Raw genomic sequence first — 25,171 nt, 5'->3', positions numbered from 1 at the left:
ACATTTCTTTTTTTATTTTGCTTAGGGTGGCTTGGAGGGAGTCAACATTAGCCTCTTAGGATGCTATCTATAAAGGCAAAATCTCTCTAAGCAAGATAAAATGAACATAGAGTCGAAAATCAACCAATTTTTCAAAACTAATTGATGGGGACATCAGATCATGGAAGGTTTATCAGAGGCATGGCCGCCGATCTACGACCATGATTGAGTTATTGTATTTTTGATTTATTTGATGTATTTTCTTGTGTCGTATTTGTTTTATTTAGTTGTTTTATTTCGTTTCCCGCTGTACCCTTTTATTAAGGGATATAGTATGTAAGCCTTGAAGGCATTGTCGTCTTTCTTATTTTTTGAGTCTTGTGTATGAGGCTACTTATAGCCCTATGTTTTTCTTTGAAGGTAATGAATGATTAAGTGAAAATTTTGTTTCTATTGTTTGACTTCTCATGAGGGCATGAGAGTTTGGAGTGAAATCCCTAGGAGAGGGAGATTTGAGCAATACCCATCAACCTAGATAAGTCGGGTTTGTGGTTCCAACCTTTATCTCTTTCTCTCTTCCTCCCCCACTCCCACTTAGCTGTCGGCCTTCCCCATACCCATCCCCCCACTCAACCCATGGCTCATCCATACCACCCGCCGGCTCCCCATCTCACCTGTTTCCTCCTCTTTCCCCCATGCTTCATTTCCTAATTTAGATTTAATCAAAATTGGATAGATTTTGAATTCAAATTCAATTGATTTGAAATTCAAAATCTTTTTTAATTTACTAAATCTATTTTTGGAAAGTTTCTTAATTAGCTCCTATTTGAATTTTAAATGAGAACGGATTTAATTAAATCTTTCCTTCTTCTTAATTTTAAATTAGGAAGCCTCCTTTAATTCACCAAATCCCCCCCTCTCCTATTACCGCCGCGCACCCACTCCCCCCCCCCCCCCCCCCCTCTGGGTTAGCCGATTTCTTTGGAATTCTTTCCATATTGCAAGATTCCCTCTTGGAAAGAATTCAAAACCCTTCTCTGCTATTGGCCGAATCTCCCATCAATCCTCCATCACTTTATTCTTTCCAAAACTTCTATTTCTAATTTGGAATTGAGCCCCTCTCCTTCTCCCCCTGCTGGCCGAAATTTCCCAAGACCCGTACACTAACTTCTCTCCACTAAACCCTTCCCAAACTCCATCCAACATTGAGTCCTCTAACTCTTAAGACTGCAGCCAGAGAATTCCAGCCACTACTCTTGCATCCCCAGCAACTGGAAACCTTAAAACTGCTGTTTTAGAAGACCAACCTGCTGTCCACCTATTCCCCTCAGCCTGAATTGCCATACCATCATCGGAGAAGACTTCCCTTGCTGTTTGGCACTTCCCCAACTCAAAAACAGCAAAGTCTTCCATGGAGGGCCGAAACCTTCCCCCCCTCCTCTCTTGTTTCATGTGAAGATCATCTCTTTCTCAAGAGATCTTGGAGCCTTGAAGGACGTCGCCGCTACTACCGCTACACACAACAATCCAATGCATGGCTGATCCCGAAACTGACTACGGAATTGCTTACAATGAACACGACTTCGTGCACGTCCTCCATTCGACCTTCTTCGACGTCAACCCGCAAATCGATCTTACGGTTGAAGATTATATCGAACGTATCTTGAACACCCTAGTCAAAGCTATTGAAGAACAACTAGATATCGTCGAGTGGAGGATCGCCCCGGGTCCTTGACGAAGGTTTTCCTAATTTCCTTTTCTTGTATTTCTTAAGTCTAATCTTTCTTGTGATTTGATTGTAGTCATGAAGGACGTGTTTGCCCAACTCTGCCAAGCTTAGTAAATGTAGGAAATTGAGTGCTCCTCATTGCTTTCTAACTCTCATTATTAGATTAGGGATTCTAGTAAAACAATTACTTTGCAAATTAGTATTTATTTTCTAAGATGTTTTGGTGGTTCGAATCTCTTGACATGTAACTTGGCCTAAGCGAATGTAACCGCTCTTATGTTTTGATTCATCGTTTTATTTGCTAGTAGTTTATTTTTGTTATTTCTCTAATCACTAAGTTGTGCAAACTTTTCATAATTTCATTACAATCACTGTGGTCCTAAATCACTAATGCATGCTCACTCTTGGGTCATTCTTTCAAATGCAATTATTATTTCAAACCAAGTCCACTTCACAGTGGCTACCAGCTAGTTCTGATTAGCCCTACCCATACATGAATAGCCTGAGTCGAGCATATAGATTTTACATTTCATCATATATAGGGTAGTTCATATTTGCATTAGCGTTGTACCATACATGATCGAGCTTAAGGCTCATTCATGTTTTATATCTCCCACTATTGTATTTGCATAAGACTAGACTGTATAGATTTGAGATGTTAAGTGGAGTTTAGGTGATACCCTTTTCCAAGCAGGGTTGTAAATCCAAGTTGGGACTACTTAGATCCCTGGTGGGATTTAAGTTATAAGTCCCCTTGATATCTTGGGTTAGTTAGGTCGTGGGCATTAATTTATGGGTATAACGCACTCTCCAGAGGTAAAACGCTGCATGCTTTATCGTTGAGTGAGCTCTCCACTCTCCAGAGGCTATAAATCTCACCTATCTTCGTCACACTGATAACATTTCTTCCACCTTTCTCTCATGCATTCTTCAGGTGTGATGTCTCATCTCTTGATTTCTTTCCTTCTGACTGGCCAAATAATTGTATGATCCTCGTGTGTTTATATAGCCCAATTGAGCCTATCTTCATTTGGATTAGAAAAGCCTAAATATTTCACTATGCGCTAAACCAAAAAGAGAATAAAATATCATCCATAATCGAGAGTATTCTTAGGTCAAGACCTAAAATATAATCGACGCCCATATCAAATAAACCTCATTCGAGCAAATGTATTGAATGGGGGGGAAATCTCGTGACTATCGAGTTATGCATATTATTATCCATCGAGATGTGTAGACAAAAGCCGCTATTCTCCATGGATAATCGTATGTATAGTTCCATCAGCTCTTCCATTAGTCTACTTGCATAGAGTGTAAAGGTTTATGACTGTTTTGTCCGATGCAATTGTACTATTATACTTTTTGTATTATAATCTCCGCGAACAACATCCTTTCAGAGATCCACAAATCCTTGCTGTAATCCAACTGAAATAAATAAATAATTAGTCAAACCACCTTATGTGGATTGCTTTTTAACCCTAATCTTCATTTGTATAAGCATCATCCTAATCTTATTCATTATCTTCAACCTCACAATTTAAGGTTTATGATTTAGGTTTAGTTTTTAATTTCACTTAGGCTTTGGGCCTATTAAATTTAAAAAAAAAAATCCAACAATTACCAAACCTTGAAATAAAGTTGTACCCCTCATTCATGTGCCTCTAGGCACACCTCATACATGCCTCTCAAGGCATAACTCATTGTGCACCTCAAACAATCAAGGCATACACCTATTTCTCCACAATGAGGTGTAAGCCTTAAGATGCTTTGCACGCGCCACAGGGTGAGGCACGCCTCAAAACAAGCCTCAAATTGCACAATTTTAAGCTGTATCATGGAGTATTATCACGATAAAGTTTATATGTAACTATGCTAGACGTTTTGAGAAAATTCCATAAAAATGTAAAATACAATTTTTGGAACATTTTAGCAGGTAATTTCTAGGTAAGTTAAATCTGTGTTCATCTCACTTTTGTTTCACTTGAGGGAATTTAGACTACTCTTTTTTTCTTTTTTTAGGTTGGGTGTATTTGAGTTTGGGGACGAGTATTTTGATATGTTTTTTTCATTTTGTACACTTGTGTGGCTCTTTATAATTATTAATTCAACAAATTAAAACATAGTTAATTATTTATTATGATAAATTAGGAATTAATTTTAATTTTAATTAAGATCGTTAAAAAATTGGAATACTAATTACATCTATTTTGACTAATCAAATATATATATATGTTAATTACCTATAATATTGATTAACCTCACTTTCAACAATAAATTAGTGTTTATAGTGGTAACTTAGATTAATTGGGGCTTAAATAAGATTTAATTTGATTAACTAGTACTTAATGTGATCAATTATGGATAAAATGCTAAATTATGCTAATTAAATATAAATTTTTTTTCACCTTTCATTTCTAAACATGTTTTTATTATTTTTTAAAATAAGAAATAAGTAAAGCATTCAACTATTTTTTGTTTTTAGGGAAATCAAAACAAAGCAAAAAAAAAAAAAACAAAACATATCCAAATATGGCCCAATTTTTTCAAAAATTGGAGCATGCCTATATTCATTGATAAGCAAAAAATTTAGAAGCTACGGAAGAAATTTAAAAGTGTCATGATCATTACAGCATATCTTGCAATTGCTGCCGATATTGTGGATTTTGTAGCATCCCTGAAAATAACGAACATTATAATAATCAGTATAACTATTGAAAGAGAAGCCGCACAGAATTAGAAAACATCAAATTTGAGGTGAAAATGAAGACGGTTTAGTTTGTCGTCTGATAAAACAACATGAATGTCAAATAATAATATCAAACCAATATACCTACACTTAAAGGTAGTCGGGTTCCTCATCTCTTCAGGTAAATAGCTGCAAAAATTATCAAGAGAATATCAGACCGTTTATTGAACATAGAGAAATGGAAAAAGAGTAGTTGTATGCATAAACTCTAAAAAGTGTCATAAATGTATAAACAGAAAATAGTATTAGAATTGTAAGGAAATGAGAGAAAATATGTGCTAAGATACTTTTCAGAGGAGAATATCTACTAAAGAAGCTTTTGTATGCAAATTTATACACAACACCTAGCAATCAAACAAGGAAACAGTCTAAAAGTATATAAAAAAGATCCGAAAATAGTCAAAATAGTCCCTAGATTATTTAATGTGCCCAATTTGTAGCCTTAACTTTTGAAAATTGGTCAAATTTAACCCCACCATTAAAATTGTTGTTTATTTAGACTGAAGTTCATGCTTGCAAATGCAATATAGGAAATATTAGCCCATTTTTTCTCAATACAATTGAGACCTACGTTGAAAATCAATTTGAGAATGCCAACAGATGGCATGTACTGAGGCGCTCTAGTACAACAAATAGCAAATGTCGAGCAGAGGGGCCCAGAGAGAGCAATATCAAGCTAACAATGGAGAAGGATCATGCCTCAATCAAAGATGTTGAGGCCAACAAATCACTTTTAAACTTCTTAGGCAAAACACACTCCTCAATCATCATCCTTAGTGTCCTCGAGCAAGATGCCATCCTTCCCCATCATCTGCTCACTATCCTATGATGCTTCTCATTTAGGCCTCCGCTCGACGCTACCCCCGCAAAACAACTTACTTACTAAACCATAACAACTTTCATCATCCTTAGATATGAAAGAAAAATAGTTCTATATTGAAGTTTAAAAAAGTTAAACAAATTTATATAGAAGTCAAAGGAATAAGAACAAATTAAAATACCCCCTAATATAACAATGCATGTGAAATTACATCTAAGTAAACATAAAGTTTTAATTGTGGCAAAATTAGATCAATTGTCAAGAGTAAATAAATCAAACTAAGCACAATAAAAATCTGGAGACTAAGATGGCCCTCTTACAAAGTTCAAGGACCATTTTAATATTTTAAATCTCTATCATCTCTTGTTGAAGCCAACCCTTACCCTCCCATTAAATAGCAGCATTTCAAAAAGATAGGATAAATGAGCTTGTATCATTTAAAAGGACAACATAAATTTATGGACATCGATCTTCTCACACACATCAGAATATCCGGGATCACGAAAACATGAACTTTCCAAAAGAACAATTGACCAATTTAATCATAAAATTAGCTTACGGGTAAACCAACTTCTGCACATTTGGATCTTCCATCATTTTCTCCAATGCTTCAACTGACAGTACAGATCCAGATGCACCTGCTTTTGAACAAAAGAATCCATAGACAAACTTAGGAAATATGCACTCATTGTTTAAGAACTAAAAATAAAAAGAAAAATTAAGTATCAAAATGATAGTCATAGATAGCCATATTCATTTACAATTTAACAGCACAAGATAGAGGCAGTAGTCTACCCTACGTTACCAGTTATTGCTAATGGTAGCAATGATTAAGAAAAGATTGAAAAATTAAGTAACAAGTGATTTTAATAGTGATGAGAAAAAAGAAAGCAGGGTATCAAAGGATTAAGCAATTCCAAAAATAGACAACATCAATGCCGTCCTAAGATACCTACTTGAGATGTTTTGTGTCGGAGACATCCAAGCTTTGGGCCAAGTGGCTGTCATGGACGGAGTACTGGTACAACACATCTTTTCATTCTGCTTCACATATGACCCCATTCAAGGTGTTGTACGGGCGGGATCCCCCACACTTGGTGCATTTTGGGAGCCGCAGTACTCCCATGTCTTCAATAGAGGAATACTTAAAGGAGAGGGATCGAGTGCTAGAGGAGTTGAAGAGGCATTTACTGAGAGCTCAACAGATTATGAAGAAACAAGCGGATGAGCATAGGAAGGACATCCAGTTCGAAGTGGGGGAGAAGGTGTTTTTGAAGCTCCGACCATATAGGCAGAAGACAGTCGCTAACAGGAGGAATGAAAAGCTGGCTCCAAGGTACTATGGGCCTTATGAAGCGCTGGAGAAGATTGGGGCAGTGGCATATCGACTGAAATTACCACCATCGGCGATGATACACCCAGTTTTTCATGTATCGCAGTTGAGGAAGGCCATTGGTGACTACACTGCCAATCTCGAGCTACCTGCGACACTCACTGAGGATTTAGACCTGGTTCTGGAACCCTTAGAGCTGATGGGAGTCTGCCAAAAAGAAGACGGAACTAAAGAAGTATTGATCCAGTGGAAGAACCTACCTGACTACAAGGCCACGTGGGAGCCATACGAGAGGACGAAACAGCGGTTCCCGGATTTTCACTTTGAGGACAAGGTGATTCTTTGGGAGGGCGGTATTGTTACTCCGGTTCACATAGAGCCGGCCTAGCCGGCTCAATTCCACTACAGGAGGCGGAACAAAGCCGCCTCCTCTATCTGTTCCGCCAAAACAGATGGGGCCCGCCCCATCTAAGAGTTTTTCAAAAATTGAATAGAGGGGGAGCGGCTAGGCGTTTAGGAGGGAATTTGGATTAGTAAGGTTTGGTTATTAAAGTGCATGAGGGAATTATGGAGGATTATGTTTGGATTGATTGGGAATTAGGGTTTCTTGGCATTTGGGCTCTAGACTCTCTTGTCTAGAGATTTGGGATAGACGATCGTCCTCTCGAATTGAGGATCACTTGTATCTTGCTTTCGTGTTGTTTTTTGCTTTCTTTCTCGTATTGCAATCTACCGTTTGGGGGCTGATTTAGCCCAGATTTTACTTTATTCTCGCAGTTTTTCTCCAATTAGTGATAGGTTTGCTTGCGAACTCACGTATTCCCTTAGGGTTACTTGCGAACTCAAGTATTTCCAATCATATAACCACAAGAATGCCACAACAAATAAACCCTAATATATTTCAAAATACACAAACAGAAAAAGGCAGAGATCTTCACAATAGTTCTAGACAAGGCCTACGTAAAAGTGATCCTGTCAGTTTCAGTAGTACTTCAAAGATGATGGCAAAATGGTAACAGCATTGCTTATCGATACTTTGCCAATCATATAAGCAAGCAACTATGCTTTGAACATCAAGGATAAAAGTATTGCTATGGTGCCCAACTGGGAGCCCAAAAAAGTTAACCAGACCGTTGGATGAGTGACACATGGAATGCATATGCCATTATTTCATTGATCCAACAGACCTGGAGATTTATTTTCAGCTCGGCAGCCAAGTATTTCCCCAAGAATAAATCAAACAGCTACTTACGAGTTTCAGATTGCTGACTGAAAATGTTCTGTTCCTGCTTATTCGCAGCCCCATTCTGTGAAACCTTTAGCAAAATTGAGATACATGATGGCAGGTCTATTTTCAATAGAACAGGCAAAGAGAACTAATCAAGATAGCACGAAGACTCACTTCCTTCTCAGATAGATTCTCAGTTTGAGAAATGGACTCTTTTGAATATTCTGAGCTCTTTCTCAACACTTCTTCAGGAGAAACATCAACAAAGGCTGCATGACATGAGATTTAAGAATGCATTATTTCTAAATTCAATAGAAAAAGCTAGGATTTTCTTTATATGTCAAGATGAAAGTTTAGCCTTTAATGATGGAATTAACCAAAAGTTTAAAACTAAAAATAGTAATTCAAGAAGAAAATTAAATATCTTACAAATCTATAAACTCTTCAAGCAAACAATCAATAAAGCTACTGATTCCAGTCAAAATAGTTATGACTGGGTAAAAAGGGACTTTATATAAGGCTTCAGGTCAATAATGTGTGAAATCCCCCATGGCAGTCATAATGTTATCATCTACAATGATCTAATGTGAAGATAGAATCTTATGGTCAAGCAGTTTATAATAGTTATGATGAACCCACATAAGCGCTGATCCAAAACTCCACCAAAAACAATACTGTTGCATATTTTAGTACTCCAACTTGCTTAGAGTTGAAAGAAACATAATATTTTTATCCCTACTGGCACCGGTTTTGTGCTTTTGTTGATAAAAAGTAGAGATTATATAAAAGGTTATTCATGCATTTTATGCCAAAGTTCTCAGTGAATGCTCCAGCGTGCTTCAAGTTTGGGATTCACAAGAGAAGGTGGAGGCATCCACAACTTGAGAAAAGGAATTTGAGAGATTGAAGATCTATAAAATCTGAAGTCCTAGATAAGGTTTATTTTTTGCTCTCCTGTATTGATTTAAAAAAATTGGTTACAATTCGGTGGACGTCTCAAGCTTCTTAAATCATGTTGATTTAATACTCATATGACTAAATGCTCCCCAGATTTGTTTAAGCTTGTAACCGAATTTGCTCTGGAACAAATTTTTAACCAATTTTGCATTAGGACCAGTATGAGCTGAAGGAAAGGGGTAATAAACTGTGTTACTCACAAACAGAAGCATACCGCAATGGCAACCATATGTGATTTAGCACACCTTGCTCATGGAAATGTAGCAGAGCAGTAGGACAAGAGCTACCCCAACCCTCCAAATAACCCTACTCGCCATTTCAACCAGGATTCAATCATATACCAACCTTTAAGACAAGTTTCAAGTTCATTGGCAATAACAGCTTCACCCCAATAGCTCAAGCTGATGAGAGGGTGCAACACAATGTCTTGTTCACTCATATAAAAATAGAGCACACAAAATTCAAGTATTACTTGGCCTGGTCTAATTTCAATCATGTGGTACGAATGCTGAGCGGAAGCTATAACCCCATCCGCTCACAAAGAGAGTATTGTTTCATATGTATCATGTAAATCCATGAATTCATAATTCATTGCAAAATGTTTAAGAAACTTGTTTACCATAAGACTTGAGGGATATTGGTTTAAAGTAAACGGGGTGTAAAGTATTCCAAAGGGGTTTGGAGAATACAGGTATTTGGTTTGAAGCTATAAAATGTGGTATAAAATTTTGGTGTACTTGGAATTCATCCTCTAATTCATTTTTTGTGTATTTAGAATTCCTCATATTTGGGCGATTTCCAAATATACTAGAACTTCATTGCATGCGGACGCCACCGCCAACCACCACCACTGTCAGTTGCCGCCCTAACTACCGCCGCCTCCACCACAACTGTCACCGACCTACACCAGCGCCCACCACCTCCATCAATCACCCCATCTTTAGACTTTACATTGCATTCATTTTACTTCAAGTCAAACAAAAATAATAATAATTCCCTATATTTATGTTACACTCATTCAAACAACTCTAAAGTATTTCAAATACACTGCATACATTCAATCAATGCTCCATTGCCCATACCCCTACCTATAAGAACCCATATAAACACTGAGTTTCCTTCCATCCCTTCTTAATCACCATCACAAGCCACTTTATGTTGCTGCGCTCCATGCTAATGCTGGATGGCATTCCAAGTGTTTCCAATCCCAACTTTATGTAGAATCAATACAAATTATTATGCAAAGTAATAAACACAAATTCATGATTTATAAATACTCTTTTTATTTCCAGTTTAGAAGCATCTAATCAATATCCTTTGGTATTCTTTGTAATCTTAATACTTCTGAAAAGAACCGAGCTATACTTGCACCCACTCTACACCTGAAAAATGACCAACATAGAACTTGTCAACCTGTGCTAAAATGACACTAATAATGTGTCAATATAGGTTTAATGAATCTCAATATTTGTTCTTCACTAGCGAAATGGCTTCAACAAGGGAGCTATGGCATATGATAAAGCTAAGGTAAAGTTACTTCAACAAGACAGTTTTGTGTGGGTAAGTAATCAATCAGACCTAAAGAGGTATTATGCCAACCTCATTCAGTTAAATTAACTTGACCACGATGAAATGCCAGGAACTATGCCATCATTTAACTGTCATGGACATCTAAAGCGAGAAAAAGGCATACAACAACATAACTTGCTCAATTTGACTCCATTAACTAGATTGAAGAACCGAAATTCATATGCCAATCAACAGAAGATGTGAAAATATAGGAAATATCATGCGAAGGGAAAATATCACATACCATATTTTTTCGGCCTTCTTTCAATCTGTTCTTTGGATTCGATGGAAGCAGAAGAATCTTCTACTTTAGTCGGAGGAAGATCTACAACAGCAACTGATTGTGAGGTATAATTTGGCATTGAAGAAGCGGTTGGGGGTGACTGTGGTGGAAATGAAAATGGTAAGCCAGCTGGAAAGGCCGCATTGCTGAATTGACCATTTTGTGGTGTTGCTTGACTCATCATAGTTTTAAATGCTTGTTGCATTGCATATTGCTGAAGAAAACATGCAAGCTACATTATTTGCAAACGAACCATTGCTTTAACATTTTACTGACAATAGCCATTATTCTAGAGCTTTGAACTATCATGCACTCAATTTTTTTAAAAAGACAAAACAGTTGCACAGAAAGATATCCTTGACATGTTAAATTTACCGCTATACCCAAAATTTGAAATGAGAAAGGGCTAATCAGTCAAGACAACACAAACCACAATTCATTTTAGAATATGACTCAACTTTCGTTTTTAAAGGGAAAAACCGGGATGCCAAAACTGAACATCCAGAGCCAGAAGTACAACGTAAACAGAATGCAATGGAAGAGAAGGTAAAATAATTCCTTTATTGGCTTATTTCAACATGCCTAGATAAAACAACCTTAAGAGGCAACAATTATGGATTAGTTCAGGAAAAAGAACATTAAAACTAGAATATTTTTGGCAAGTCAAAAGAATATTGACAATGTTGAATATGATATAGATGGTATAGGAAAAATTACAGATATAGCTTTGTAGCATAACTAAGAGGCTCATTGCCCTACATTGGTGCCCCTCTACCACCGTCAAACTCTCAAAATTTCCTTTACATTTTCACCACATCATTCCTCCCTCCCACCGCACTGAACATTTTGTGACAGATCTTCCCATTTCCCCAACACCCTCTAACCAAATCTAAAAGAGGTTGTGTGACCAAGACAATATCTAAAATGAAACAAATCTCCAATGCAAGCTCAAATCTCATCCAATATAAAAAATAAGAAATGTACAAATCTGTAAGTGAATGTGAAATGTGATTAAATATGTTCAGTTTATCGAGAAAATTACTCATAATTCTTGTTTATTAAAAGCATCTTCTCTTAAAAAATTTATTCAACTGCGAAATGAAAAGAAAATGTCATACATTACACATGGCTGTATTTCGTTTAGATTCAAAAAAATTATGGACCAAAATGTATATGGAGTTTTTAAACTTACTGCTTGATGTTTCTTTTATACATAATCTTTGGAGTGCATAGAAAAATAGGTATTCTAGGAGTATTTATTTTATTTTACATAGAATGAATGAACAAATTATCATATTAAGCTTCTAATTTAGCGCATGAAGTTTCTATGATAAAAGTGATCATAGCTTCAAGCATCTCACCATGTTCTAAGTAAAAAAGTTGGATTGCTTCACACATCTCAAGATACTCAATGTCCTATGGGGTAATTTTCTTTTACCAAGTACTTCCAATCCAAGTAATTATCATGCCTCAAAAACAGTTGGTTTGGTTTAAAACATTATAATAGATCCGAAAAGCATAACCAAGGAATTTGATCAAATCGATATATAATTTTTATAGATCAAAGACATATGTTAATAATCATAAAATAATTACCAGTTAAAACTACTGGTTGCTGTAGCAAATTCCTGTCTGCGATTCTGATTATATGCTACACAGAAAATTACAATAGTCTACAAGAGCATCCACAAACAGTGTAGCCCATAAAACTTTAATTTACAAAGAACATGACCAACCATATCAGTGTTAGCCCAACCAACCATAACAGAAGCTCTAACTAGAAATCAGTGCAATTCAGAAAGCCTTAAATAGAGATGTTCTATGTACCAATTCAAAGTAGGGTGAATCAGCAAGAACATTGCCTGACCATATTGGAAGTGATAGTTAGGACAACCAGGAATAGGGTTGCTAGTTATATCTGAAATGTAAAAATCACTTGATAACCACCTCAATGTTAATATTGACACAATCAGTTTGATTTGCTTTCACTAAAGGATGGATCGCACTCAAAACTCACACAATACATGATAAATGTACATATATGTTAGACCACATCAAAGTCAAAAGTCCTCAAAGACTATTCTCCTACTAATTTAGGGATATGATCATGAAAGGCACCGTCAACTTCAATGAAGACCATGAGAAGAAATTTTTCTCATATTTTAGTCATCGGATTGTAAAGAGATCAAGAGATCAAATCAATTGAAGTTTCTCAACCTTTAGATCTCTTAATGGAGAATGTAGTAATTTTCACATAACACCATTGATACTGAAGAGGACATTGATACGAGTTTTCCAACAAAGATGGATCATCAATAATAGGCTTGGTGATAAAGATTAGAAGACAATAAGTCCGGACCATTGGCTCGAGACCAATATTATTGCAATATTGTCTTACGCTAAAAAACAATGAGCGTGATCAGGCTGTGTTGTCATCAGTTCGCATCAGTACTTACATTTATTAGCTTAGGAGATGCAAACCAACTGTGCATGTGCTCATAGGTAACTATCTTAATTTTCAGTCTTTTTTTAAAAAATTATAGGCATGCCTGAGTATATGAATTTCTCTAATCAATCTACAACCCAGCCTCTCTTTCTTAAAGCAAAACAATGTGGGGAAAAGGCAAACGTTTGGTTTACACGCCTTAAGTGGAATGCTTGTTTATGTAAAATATAGAAATATTGAAAGAACAAACAAGCAAAAAACAAGAAATAAGCAGGAAAGAAATTACCGCTACAAATAGTTGGAAATAACGATAAAAAAATCAACTTATTAAAACACGCTATGAAGATAGTGGATGAGGTACGCAAAAAAAATAAAAAAAAATACAAATGCTTTGAATGGGAGAATGCACTGAAATAAAATAAACATTACCGTGCCAGCTAAGGCCCATAGTTTGGAGGGAGACCAATTTCAATTTATAAGGGAATGGGAATATTAGCACGAAAGTATTAGCATAGAAAACCATGAACTACTCTTCAATGACCAGCCAAAATATCTTTAACCAGAAAAAAAAGGGGTACAATGATAATTAACTAGCGGTGACATAGAGAACAGCAATTATATATAATTGAATAAGAGCCTTTAACAGGTAGGTGGCGCTCCTATAACTTTTAAATGTACTTTAGTTACCAGCAAAAGCAAACCTTCTGGAACATACCATCAAAAATTCAAGTCAGGGGATTGAAACTCACCTTTACTCTTGTAGCCACCTGAAAAATAAACAATAGTTAAGTAGAGATCACAGAAGATGTTAACTATTGATCACAGAAGATTTATGAAATACGAAGAATTAATAGGCATGAAAATAGTAAGTACTCACCATTGAGAATAATGCTGACAGCCCAACTCCAACTCCAACCCAGAAAAGAGGTGACCCGCTGTGTTGCTCAGAATGATGCAAGGAGTATATTAATATATTTGATTACCGTAAGATAATTACAAAATCATAAATGGTCAGATTTGAGATAAGCTTACAAGTAAGATGGAGGGGTTGGCAATGGGGTCTGAGGAGCAGTGCTAACTGTAGAAATCTCACTGCTATTTGATGATGATATACTAGCAAAATTATGCATTGCAATTTTCCCAAGCACTGAAAACCATTTAGCAATTTTATAACATAACTATACAAACAAAGAACAGAAAAATGAGCATAACATATTCACAGCATAAGGTGCACATACAATTCAATTTCAAAAAGAACTAAAGTTAAAGAGGTTATATTCTTTTATGTAATAGCAGCATCTAGAACTTATATCTAGTAATATTGGCCGTGTAGATGCATAAGAAGCAAGAATCCGTAAATAAGAAACATATTGAAGAAACAATGAGAAGTATTTAAAGTATGCGCCTAACCAAAAAATTCTTTCTTCTAATATTTTTATCTTCCCATTCATTTCCTGTGGACTCTTCGTCTCCTAATTCCTTCCATTCTACCAAAGAATTATCTGTAATAATTCGCAAATCCGAATCGGCTTATTGTTCTCTGATAGCTCCTGCCCCGGTAGAGATTTCTCGGTTTTGAAATTTCTCAAAACCTTGAGTAGTAAAAAAGAGTGGGATGTTGTATTTCCAGGATTGGATTTCACTTGTGTTATGATATTGGCAAGAGAAAAACTGGGCAATTTCTTTGAATGAAGCACCTTTGATGTTCCTGCTTTGCAAAAGTGGTTTATGATTTTTCGTTTGATATGCATCATATATTATTTAAAATAGATTTATTTATAGATGACCAAATTCCGTTGATAGTTCAGCAGGTCCACATTCCAAGCTTTGGTAAATCAATACTTTCTTTTACGAATAAGAAATAATGATGCATTCACAAAAGATAAAGAATGGTATCATTAAATACAAACCCTAACCGAATAAGTTCAAAATGATAAAATGACCCCAATACAAGATTAGGGCCTTAGGCAGCTCTTACCGAGTCCATAGACACCAAAATTGCATAAATCACAGCCCCCTGCTACAAAAAGACCTATGTCACAGTCCTCGCTCATATCAATTGCATCATAACCCCACCTACAAGACAAGTTGCCCAGGGGTGCGCTGCAACTCTAATCCCCAGTCAATCGTAGCTAGAACTCTTGATTAATTTGTTGTTGCATGCATCAATAACATCCTTAATTTTATGCGACAACTTATAACAACAACTTTGATATCTCGTCATCTTGCATTGTATTGATGACTTCTTCAATTATATGGGAATGGGAAGTATCTCATAACTCTTTAATAATAGTGGAAGATTTCAATAAAGCAAGGCTCTGTGGTCTTTCCTCTGATCATGTTTTCTATTTAAAAACTTTGTATACCAATTTTCTACTTTACATAACCTATGAGAGAGATTAAAAATATAATTATATATTTTTGTAATATAATCTAAATATATAACCGGTTAGAGTTTATTGTGTTGGGTTTTTTTTTAATGTATTTTATGTCTATATTAGACAATGTTAGCTCCTTTTTTTTTCCTTCAATTGAGTTTAGGATAACTCTTGAAGAAATGATATGATATTCACTTGAAACAAAATACTTCTTAAAAGAGAATATTGGCAACTTTAATGCTAATATGCCAATACCAAGAAATAGAATGTTCTTATTCAATATTCAAAATGATGGTTCCAAGAGTCTCAAAGCTTGATATAAAAATGCTTCCTGATTATGACATTAACTAAGGCAATTACTTTGGATCTCATTCTCCCTAAAATCAATTTCATTCGCACAAGAAAATTGAAACTATCACTCTGTGGGCTCCGAAAATTCGGCCCCGGCCTCCGCTCGCTTTTCTTATTTGGCGAGGGAGTTTTAACGAACTAAGTTCCGAGGTAAATTTTGGAAGGCAGATGGGTTTGTAGATAAGACACTACCCAGAGATTTCGCCCTCATTTTGCGAGGACTTTATGATCTGAGTTCTGGTTTCCTATAGGCGCAAGCCCCTATAGTTAATTACCCCTCCCGATCACGAGAGAGAACTTTCGATTAAGGCTAGTCGTCAATCAGATACGTATAGAGAATACGTGGTATCTGGCATATAGTAGCGGCATGGGTTTGGAATTTGAAAATTGGTAGAAATTTGATTTGGAAATCGAAGAATTTGGTTTGGAAATAATTGAGAGTTTGGAAGTTTGATATTTAAAACAGAAATTTCACCATCTTGCACTTAAAGCGGATGGTGGGGGAATGGATGATAGACCCGATCAAGATCCCATGGTTCCGTCGTCCCGGGCCATCGTGGTCCCTGGTCTACTTAGTCAGAGGAGGTAGTCGACCCAACCTGACAGAAGGATCCTTGTCGGCAGCCATGGGTTGCTTCGTCCAAGGGAACCTTGTAGACCGGGGTTGAATGTTTGTCTAAAGGGACAAATTTGAATCCACCTTAGCTAACAGAGGGCTTTGTGCCCTATCGATCATATCCTATTGATTCATATCTCAAGGATTTAACGCCATTAAGGAGCGTATTGGCTCTGGCCATAACCGCTATCTGTGGTGCCATTTGGCGGCAAAACCACTCGGTTCAGAGGGCCCCGGGTCATAACCGTTTACCTGCAGTGCCATTTGGCGGCGAAACTGCCGGTTAGAGGACACGTACCACGCCCTTACTGGCAAGAGATTGTTTGAGAATGGATCCTAGTAATATTTTCGACTAGGCATTTAGCTCTTTTGTGAGCTGAGATAAATTTTAATTTGTCCGCCCCGACAAACTGTTGCGGAGGGTGGATGGATTTTGCTTTTAAGTTTTTGGGAATGGATTTTATTTCATTTTTTAAATATTTTTTGGAATTTTGGGATTTTTGGAATTTTAGGTTTTTTGTGGGTATTTGGGTGGAGTTTTGAGTACTTGGTTATGGACATTGGGTGGAACTTTGAGAAATATTGTGAAACCCCTCCAGTTGAGATAACCAATCAATACGGCCATCATCGGGGTGTTTGGGGGTCATTTCTCTTTATGGATTGAACCTTGTCGACTCTGTCGGGCTGTCGGACAGAGGATCGAGTTTTGTAGGCCTTATTGCCCTTTGATAGTGAATTCTCGTTGTTATAGGCCCAATATGAATGTATTAAGACAAATATAACGGTCGTAGCATCGTATATTTGTTTGAGAGTTCGAACCTTGTCGACTCCTATTGACCCGTATAGGAGGATCGGGTTCGAACTAGAATTCACTTGTCACCCGCGCAGCATCCCTAGACGTCACGTGTGTGTAACCAATAACACGCTCGTCGGGGCCATGCGGTTTTAGAATTGTATTTTACCCCTTTTTAGTGTACCTATGTGTATAACAAATTATAGTGCACGTGCAGGGGTATTTTTGGAATAGACGCCTTCTGTCTGCTTGTACGGTGATTGCAGATCCGGTGGCGTGGCGTAGCAGCTTCTGAATTTAATGGTTCGCATGGCTTCGTACAGGTAAGATCTGTCCGTGCACTATTTGTTGATTTTTGTAGGCGGGTCACAGTGCACTAACTAATCTCCTGCCTTTCTCGTAGGTTCTTGCATTTGTTATGATCTTTTGACACATTGTGTTTCGTGAACATCACATCGGGTGTACGACGTGATCTTCTATGATGACTCGTAGGAGTCGACATTCACCATTTTTTTGCTATGATAACTTGTAGGTGTGTAGGTATTTTGTTCACATAGCAGTTATATAGTCTTTGTATACGAAATAACAAGTCGTATGAATTTCTACACCCTTCAGGGGCCTTTGCACTTATTCCATGTTAAATCCTTCTGCTCGCAAGGGGTTGATGTATTTGCTTATATGAATGACTCGTAGGTGGATTAAACTCACTACGACTGTCTCATTCATGTTTGCTAGTGATTCGTTGAATTCAGACAATATGAAATTTCAATGATCCATAAGAGGTCGATGTGTCTATAAGCAGATCGTTATTAACCATCAGGTTGATTGTGTTCATTGTTGATTGCTTCACATGTATTAGCCACCCACTTGCCATATTCATTTAGGTGCCAATTTCCTTGTGCTTATAAGAGACCGCGGTATATTTTCCTGCATGACAAATCTCTCCACTTGCAAGTGGGATGTTGCAATCATCATTTCTCTTTATGATTATTCAAAGTCTCCTTAAGTTCTTGCAAGTTCTTATATTTACATTCACATGGAAATCTTATCCACTTAGTACTCAAACCAATACTCAAATTCAAATCAAGTTTGATTTGAGTTTCCTCTCATTCAACCACATTAGGCTCAAAAATCATTGTTATTCGCATCCAAGCAAAACTCGTTTGAGTTTGTTGAAGATTTGAGTTTGATGTCAAAGTTCTTGTGATCTATCCAAGTTTTGCTTGAGTTCAATTATTCAGGTCAAGCTTAAATGAAATTCTTTTAGTTGAGCTTTGATTCAAGTCCTTCTTGCTCAAGTTACAAGTCCCCACGATTGTTCAAATCATGATCAAATGAGGCCCAAATCATAGCATGTCCTTTTGTATTTTTCTTTTAGGCTCAAATTGAATTAAAAAACTCTTAATATAGTTTGAAGTTCATAAGTCACCCTCACTTGGTTCAAACCCAGTTCAAATGCATGTCCATAAGTTCCTTGTTTGAGTCCGAATTCAAAATGAATCATCTATTCTTGTTTGAGTACAAGTTTTAGTTCTCTTGTTTCAAGTCCAAGCTTATGTTATCATTCAAGTTCATTTAGAGCTTTTATTAATTGCATCAAGTCCACAAGTCCAAATGGTTCCAAGTCCTTGTCTGTATTTCAGACAAAATTTCGGCAGCCTCCCGGCGTCTCCCCCGTTTGGGGAAAACCAAGAGACCGCCTACCCGCCACGTCAATAAAGACGTGCACGGTTGTGTTTGTGAGACACCCGCGGCAGTTTGTATATTTTGTTTCTCCCACCACGACCAATAAAGGCGTGCATGGGTTTTAAAAAGACATTTTTGAAAGATAAAGATTTGATTTCCCCCGCCCGGGGGTACTTATAAGTTACCCCGCTTCGCCCGTACGTGCGCACCGGGGTCCCCATCCCACCGACGGCCATAAAAGGCGTGCATGGGGCGGTTCTTCCGTTTGCACACGATATGAAGCAAGGTTTTAGGTGATTGCCCGCATCGTCGTAGGCTGTCGGACGGGGTCCCAATCCCACCAAGCGCCACTAAAGGCGTGCTTGGGGCGGTTTTCCGGTTCGCCACGAACTTCGAGAACGAGAATCTAAGTTTAGAAGAATCGTACCTGCGGGGTGTTAGTGGTTGACACGTGAATCGAGGGGTCACTCGCCTACCTCGTCGTAGGTGTCGCGCCGCGGTTGCCCTCCCACCACGCTCAATAAAGGCGTGCATGGGCAGACCACCGACTCGACACGTTGGTCGAGGTTAAGAGAGTGGGGGAAGCATTTCTTCTTCTTCCTTTTTTTTAATTAATAATTAGCATTAATTGATTAAAATTAATTACTTAATTATTTTTAATTAGTCATTTATAAATAATTATAATTAATTAAATAATTAATTAAAATTCATTAAAATTAATTAAAATGATAAGTTATAAATTAATTTAATATTAATTATAACTTATTAATTAATTTCAATAAATAATAATTAATTATAATAATTGATAATAATTAACTTATAAATATAACTAATTACAAAATTAATTATAATTAATTATAATTAACTAATATATTATAAAATCAAATTTATATTATATAAAACAAAATTAACCCAAATCCCTCAGTTCTGCAAATTGTCGGGATTTGGCCGAGAATCGCATGAGGGAGAAAGTTACTTACACAGCCGTACGAGCTCACGTTGTTGCTTCCGATCAAATGTTTTAACTTTCGGTCCAACAAGTGGGAATGCGTCGAATGAGCAAGGTCGAACAGCACAGAAGGGGCGAAACGGGGTTGGGCTTACAGTGAGGTAGAGATAAGGGCACGGGAGCTCTCCCTCTCTCGTCTTGGAGTCGGCAAAAGGTAGAGGAGCTCGGGTAAGGGGAGATCGGAAGCTGGGCGTCGGCGCAGGGAGAAGGTAGGGTAAGGATCTCTCCTCTCTCTCTCTCTCTCTCTTTCACTCTCATCTGCTCTCATCTCCTTCTCTTCTCCTCTCTCTCTCTCTCTCTCTCTCTCTCTCTCGGGATGAAGAAGAGGGCACGGCTTTGGTGGAGGTCGGCGGCCTGAGGAGGTTGAAGAGCGAGTGGCTTCGGGCAAGAGAAGTAAGGAGGTGTCGGGAGCTCGATCGCGTGTAAGAAGCAGCAGCCGAAGGAAGTCTCTCCCTCTTCGTTTTATAGACGCGAAGAAGGCAAGGATCGAGGCCTGCGAAGGATTTTCGGGAATCGACGTAAACGGCGCTGCATGTACAGTACTTTTCGGCGAGATTTCAGGCAGATATCGCGGATTCGACAATCTGAGGTATGCGCCATTTCAGCCGGATTTGCGGGATTTGGCCGAGTGACATGGAAAATATATGTATTCTTTAATCCCCCCCTTGTTTCTTTTTGGATTTACTGGTAGAGGTCAACACACTCTTACTAAGCCAAAATGAGCACAACAAACTCTTCCCTTGCATAATTAATTTATACTAATTTAAATCAATCCTAAGTCCTAACCCACTATACTTTTAAAACTATAAGAGAATCAAGCTCTCTATGGGGTTGTTAACCAGCAGTTTTAAGGAAAATTTCAAGTGGAATTTAACCTAAGTATTTATCAAACAATGAAAAAAACCTTGAATCCAATAAAAAATTAAATCCCATTTTGATAAGACTATATTTGAAATTATTTTTGTTTTTAGGGCTTTATTAGTGTTGTCATTAAAGATATGTTTGCATGAGCTTTTACTTGTGTTCAAACACAAGGTGATTTGACCAAGTAGTTTCCTATTTAGGTTGGATTACATCAAGGATCAGCCTTAAGCCCATATATTTTTGTGTTTGTCATGGATGTTCTCACTAGACATTTGCAAGAGGATGTACCTTGGTGCATGCTTTTTGCTGATGATATTCTTCTTGTTGATAAGACTAAAGAGGGAGTTGAAGGTAAACTTGAATTATGGAGGTCAGCCTTAGAGTTCAAAGGTTTTCGCTTGAGTAGATCTAAAACTGAATATATGTAGTGTAATTTTAGTAGCAATAGGCCTAATGAGGGGATTGTGACTTTGAGCGATCAAGTCATTAATAAGAGTACATGTTTTAGATATATTGGATCTATTGTACAGAGTGATGGTGAAATAGATGGAGATATTATCAGCAAAATTCAAGTTGGATGGTTGAAGTGGAGGAATGCATCGGGCTTGTTGTGCGATAGAAAAGTCCCCCTCAAACTTAAGATATAATTCTATAAGATGCTTGTGAGACCTGCAATGCTTTATAGTGTTGAATGTTGGCCATTAAAAGGGAAGCATAAAAGTAAGTTAAGTGTTGCAGAGAAGAGGAAGCTTAGGTGGATGAGTGGCTTTACCGTTAGAGATAGGATACACAATGAGCATATACATGGAAAGGTTGGAGTAGCTCCAGTTGAAGATAAGATTAGAGAGAGTCGCCTTAGATGGTTTGGTCACATGAAACAGAGGCCTTCCGATGACCTGGTTATGAAAGTTGAGGTTTAGATTTGACTTATATTAAGAAAGGTAGAGGTAGACCTAAAAAGACATGGTTAGAAAATATTAGAAATAATATTTCTTTATTAGATTTAAATGAGAGATTGACTTTTAACAGTACACAATGGCGAAAAAGGATTCATGAAGCCAACCCCACGTAATGGGACAAAGGCTTGATGTTGTTGTTGTTGTCGTATTAGTGTTGTTCTTTTTGTATTTTTTTTAAGCTTTATTTTCTTTTTTGTCATTTTATTAATTACTTAAGTAGGAGTAAGGTGGTAAATTCTCTTTTAAGCCTTGAACTCTATAAAGACCTTGCATTCCTTTTGGAAAAGGGGAGTTGGAGTGTTTTATTAAGGGTTTTGAAAATCTGAGAGAGAGGGAGATATCCCATTCCTTGAGGTGGATTTCTCCTAATTTAGAGAGGATATGAAGGAAAGGGGTTGTAGTGGAGTCCGAGACTACAACCAAATCAATCTCCGGCATTCCTAGGCCATCTCCTTGAATCTATCGCGTTCTATCCAGCAGTTTTCCAAGTCTATAAAAGGAGCCAATACATGTCTTGTTGTCCCAAAGGCTTCCCACCATTTTTTTGCATTTGCTCCATTATATATATAAATCTTGTAATATATCTTTGGTTTTTTTTTTTTAACTGCAATCTAGCATTCATTTCTCGTTATCACATTTATACCACGTTCTACAGTAAATCCCAACTTTGCTACATTCCTCAATTCAGTGATTTTAATCAATTTATAGTCAATAAAAACATACCTATGGGGTCGTTGTCACAATCATCCATTTTCATCCTTATTTTTTCCACTCATAGGCAAAGCTACTCCGCAATAGCAGACATCTCTTTTCAATCTCCTTTCGATCGACCCTTACCTCTCTGCAACAATATCCTTCTACTCGACCGTTCCAATCTTCTCTTCCCTGCCTCCATCCCCTAGATTCAGCTCTCCCCTTCTACATCTTAATTCCTCCCCGACTCCAAATCAATATCACTCCATCTCTTCCCAAAGTCAACCACTCTTTCATGCTATTTTAGTTCTAACAATGAATGAACTGCTTGTAGAAATATGAATAAAATTAGTAATTGAAGTTTTCACCATCATGTTAGAAGTGCTACCAAGAATATAGCCATCTAAATTTCTTTTATTGATTCTTAATAGAATGCTTATAACAAGAAGATCAATGAGGTAACAATGTAAATGCTTGGTTAGCTTAAGGAAAAAAGTATAGAGATGTCATTCTCTTATTCAAGTTATTGTCTTTTTTTAAGTATCAAAAGGTTTCTTTGTAATATTGATGTAGCTTTAGTTTTATATCTTTATGAATCTTTGGTGCATAATCTTTTTTAAGCATTATTAATTATTTTTTTATTCTAATTTTTACTCTTTATCATTATTTAGTTGCAACTATAATGAGAGTAAAGTATAAAGAATGCTATGATTTCAATTTTTTGGGTGTTTGGTTTGGAGTAAACCAAATATAAAGCATTTGTGTAGGAGAGCTGGAATACCCCGGAATGCCTATTTTTGCATATTTGACGAATTTGCAATTCTCTCAAATTAGAAGAAATCCAAATGCATTGAAAACTCACAACTAGCTACCATAGCTTCCTCACCCACTGGCAACCATCACCATCCCCCAACTACTGCATACCGCAATCTACCACTTTTCAATGCATTTGAAATGTATCATAACAATAAAAAAAGGTGCTTTAATGCATTTAAATTCTATCCAATTAAACAACTATGCATTTTTAAAATGCATGTACTCCAATTACTCCACATTTTTAAAAATACATGAATTTTCTTTTTAAAAAAATAATACACCAAGCAATCCCTTAATAATTTTCTACCAACTTGAATTTGCTAGTTGGAATGAGAGAGATTATTAGTCAAATTATATCTAGATCATATTTTCTAAATATATACTTAGAGAACTTAAATAGTTTGGATGAGGCTAATGATGATAATGACTATAGCATGATGTAAACTGAATAAAAATGTTGTAGAATTGTTAATAATGCATTACCTAAACAGATCAATTCGCAAAATTAAGCTTTTTATCATATGATGCACATTTCATTCCCTTGAAACTTATTTGATGACTTCTGTTTATATTAATAATCTTATAGAGAGCTTTGTTTTATGTAGTCACCAACCTAAAATACGTTTTACGTCATAAAAATTTTCATCATGTACCATTGATGACTTGCAGTAATGTTGTTCTCTATGGAAGGGGAAAGTTTATTTGTTCAAGTTTTAGTTGACTCAACCAAATAAAATTTTAAATCCTGAAATATATATCAAACAGATTGCCAAAATTTAAATTTAACAACTACCATGTAAACTGTTTTCAGCATTTAACCCTCATATAATTTATTAAATCCGGATTTAACAGAATTATTAATTCCTACTAGCAGTCAAACCGCCCTTTAGTTAAAATAACTGTGCTAGCAATCGAATCCCCAGAAATGCATAAAACAAGTACCTGTCCTCGAAATTCTCTGCGAAGCATCGTCGCTGTTATCGCGTCTAATGGACGAAGCAAGGAACCTGGAGTCTCTTGATCTACGGATTCCTCTCCCGCTCGCCGGCACCGAATGTAATGGAAAGGCTGGCCATCGCCGGATTCGGTTATCGTTAGCGGCCGGGAAACTGGCGAAGACGGAGAGTTTGCTCGAGGCCAGCGCAAGATGTTCCATTTCCTGCAAGCCACAAAGCAGACTTCCTAGACCCTAACTGCTCGCGAGGGTTTATGCTATGGGGGAGAGAGAGAGGAGGACCGAAGTGAGGCCCGTGCCGTGCCCGTGGTGTGACCGGTCACCGAGCAGTAAATGATAATAACTTAATAAGAGAAAGTTGCTTTCCCAATATGCCCCTGCCACAACTGCTGGTTTCTATATTTACTGGGCCGTAAACGGGGAACTTTTATTTGGTCCGGTGTACGTTCGGTCACCAATGTATTAGCGCCACGTAGCAGGAAGAAAAGATGCCAACCTGATCCGCTGTTTTTTGGGTTCTCGCACATGCATTTTCTTAACTCTCTCTCCAAAGGATTTGGCCGAAGAACCGCGTATAAGAGAGATACAGCGAGCTCCCGTTTTTGCTTGCGATCAAAATGGAGTAACTTTCCATCCTGAAGAAGGGAATGACGTCGGAGAGTATGGGGAAGAAGCTCTCTCTCTCTCTCTCTCTGTGTGCTGAAGGGATCGAAAGGGGGGAGGCGTCGGACTTTGCTGAAAAAATGGAGAAAGGTTAGTGGAAGATCAACCTATGGAGAAGGAGATAGGGTCGGAGAAGCTTCGGCTTGCGCTGCCTTGGAGTCGATAGAAAATAATAGTTTTTTCTAGCAATACCGAGCAAATCCCTAGCAATACCGAGCAAATCCTAAGCAAATACTGAGTTTTTTCTAGCAATACCGAGTTGTACTGAGTTTTTTCTAGCAATACCGAGTTGTGCCGA

At 37.2% G+C, this 25,171-nt stretch overlaps 1 protein-coding gene across 2 annotated transcripts in view; it reads right to left on the bottom strand.

Annotated features, from left to right (window-relative positions):
• The window catches only part of LOC110099159 (protein TIC 40, chloroplastic), a 40,565-nt gene extending 16,051 nt beyond the window's left edge, over window positions 1-24,514 (bottom strand). Inside the window, exons 1-10 of one of the 2 annotated variants that reach the window (XM_020826244.2) lie at window positions 24,198-24,514; window positions 14,123-14,237; window positions 13,968-14,025; window positions 13,840-13,857; window positions 10,606-10,858; window positions 8,010-8,104; window positions 7,860-7,923; window positions 5,834-5,915; window positions 4,543-4,583; window positions 4,337-4,382 (exon numbers count right to left, since the gene is read on the bottom strand). In XM_020826244.2, the coding sequence (XP_020681903.1) occupies window positions 4,337-4,382; window positions 4,543-4,583; window positions 5,834-5,915; window positions 7,860-7,923; window positions 8,010-8,104; window positions 10,606-10,858; window positions 13,840-13,857; window positions 13,968-14,025; window positions 14,123-14,237; window positions 24,198-24,411 (986 nt within the window). In that variant the 5' untranslated portion in view covers window positions 24,412-24,514. The remainder of the gene's footprint in view (window positions 1-4,336; window positions 4,383-4,542; window positions 4,584-5,833; window positions 5,916-7,859; window positions 7,924-8,009; window positions 8,105-10,605; window positions 10,859-13,839; window positions 13,858-13,967; window positions 14,026-14,122; window positions 14,238-24,197) is intronic. The other variant, XM_020826245.2, reaches the window with a different exon arrangement.
• Between the last annotated feature and the right edge of the window lie 657 nt (window positions 24,515-25,171).

The sequence above is a fragment of the Dendrobium catenatum genome, unplaced genomic scaffold (assembly GCF_001605985.2).
Source record: "Dendrobium catenatum unplaced genomic scaffold, ASM160598v2 fragScaff_scaffold_264, whole genome shotgun sequence".
Taxonomy (NCBI): domain Eukaryota; kingdom Viridiplantae; phylum Streptophyta; class Magnoliopsida; order Asparagales; family Orchidaceae; genus Dendrobium; species Dendrobium catenatum.
This window is presented reverse-complemented; position numbering and strand designations above follow the sequence as displayed.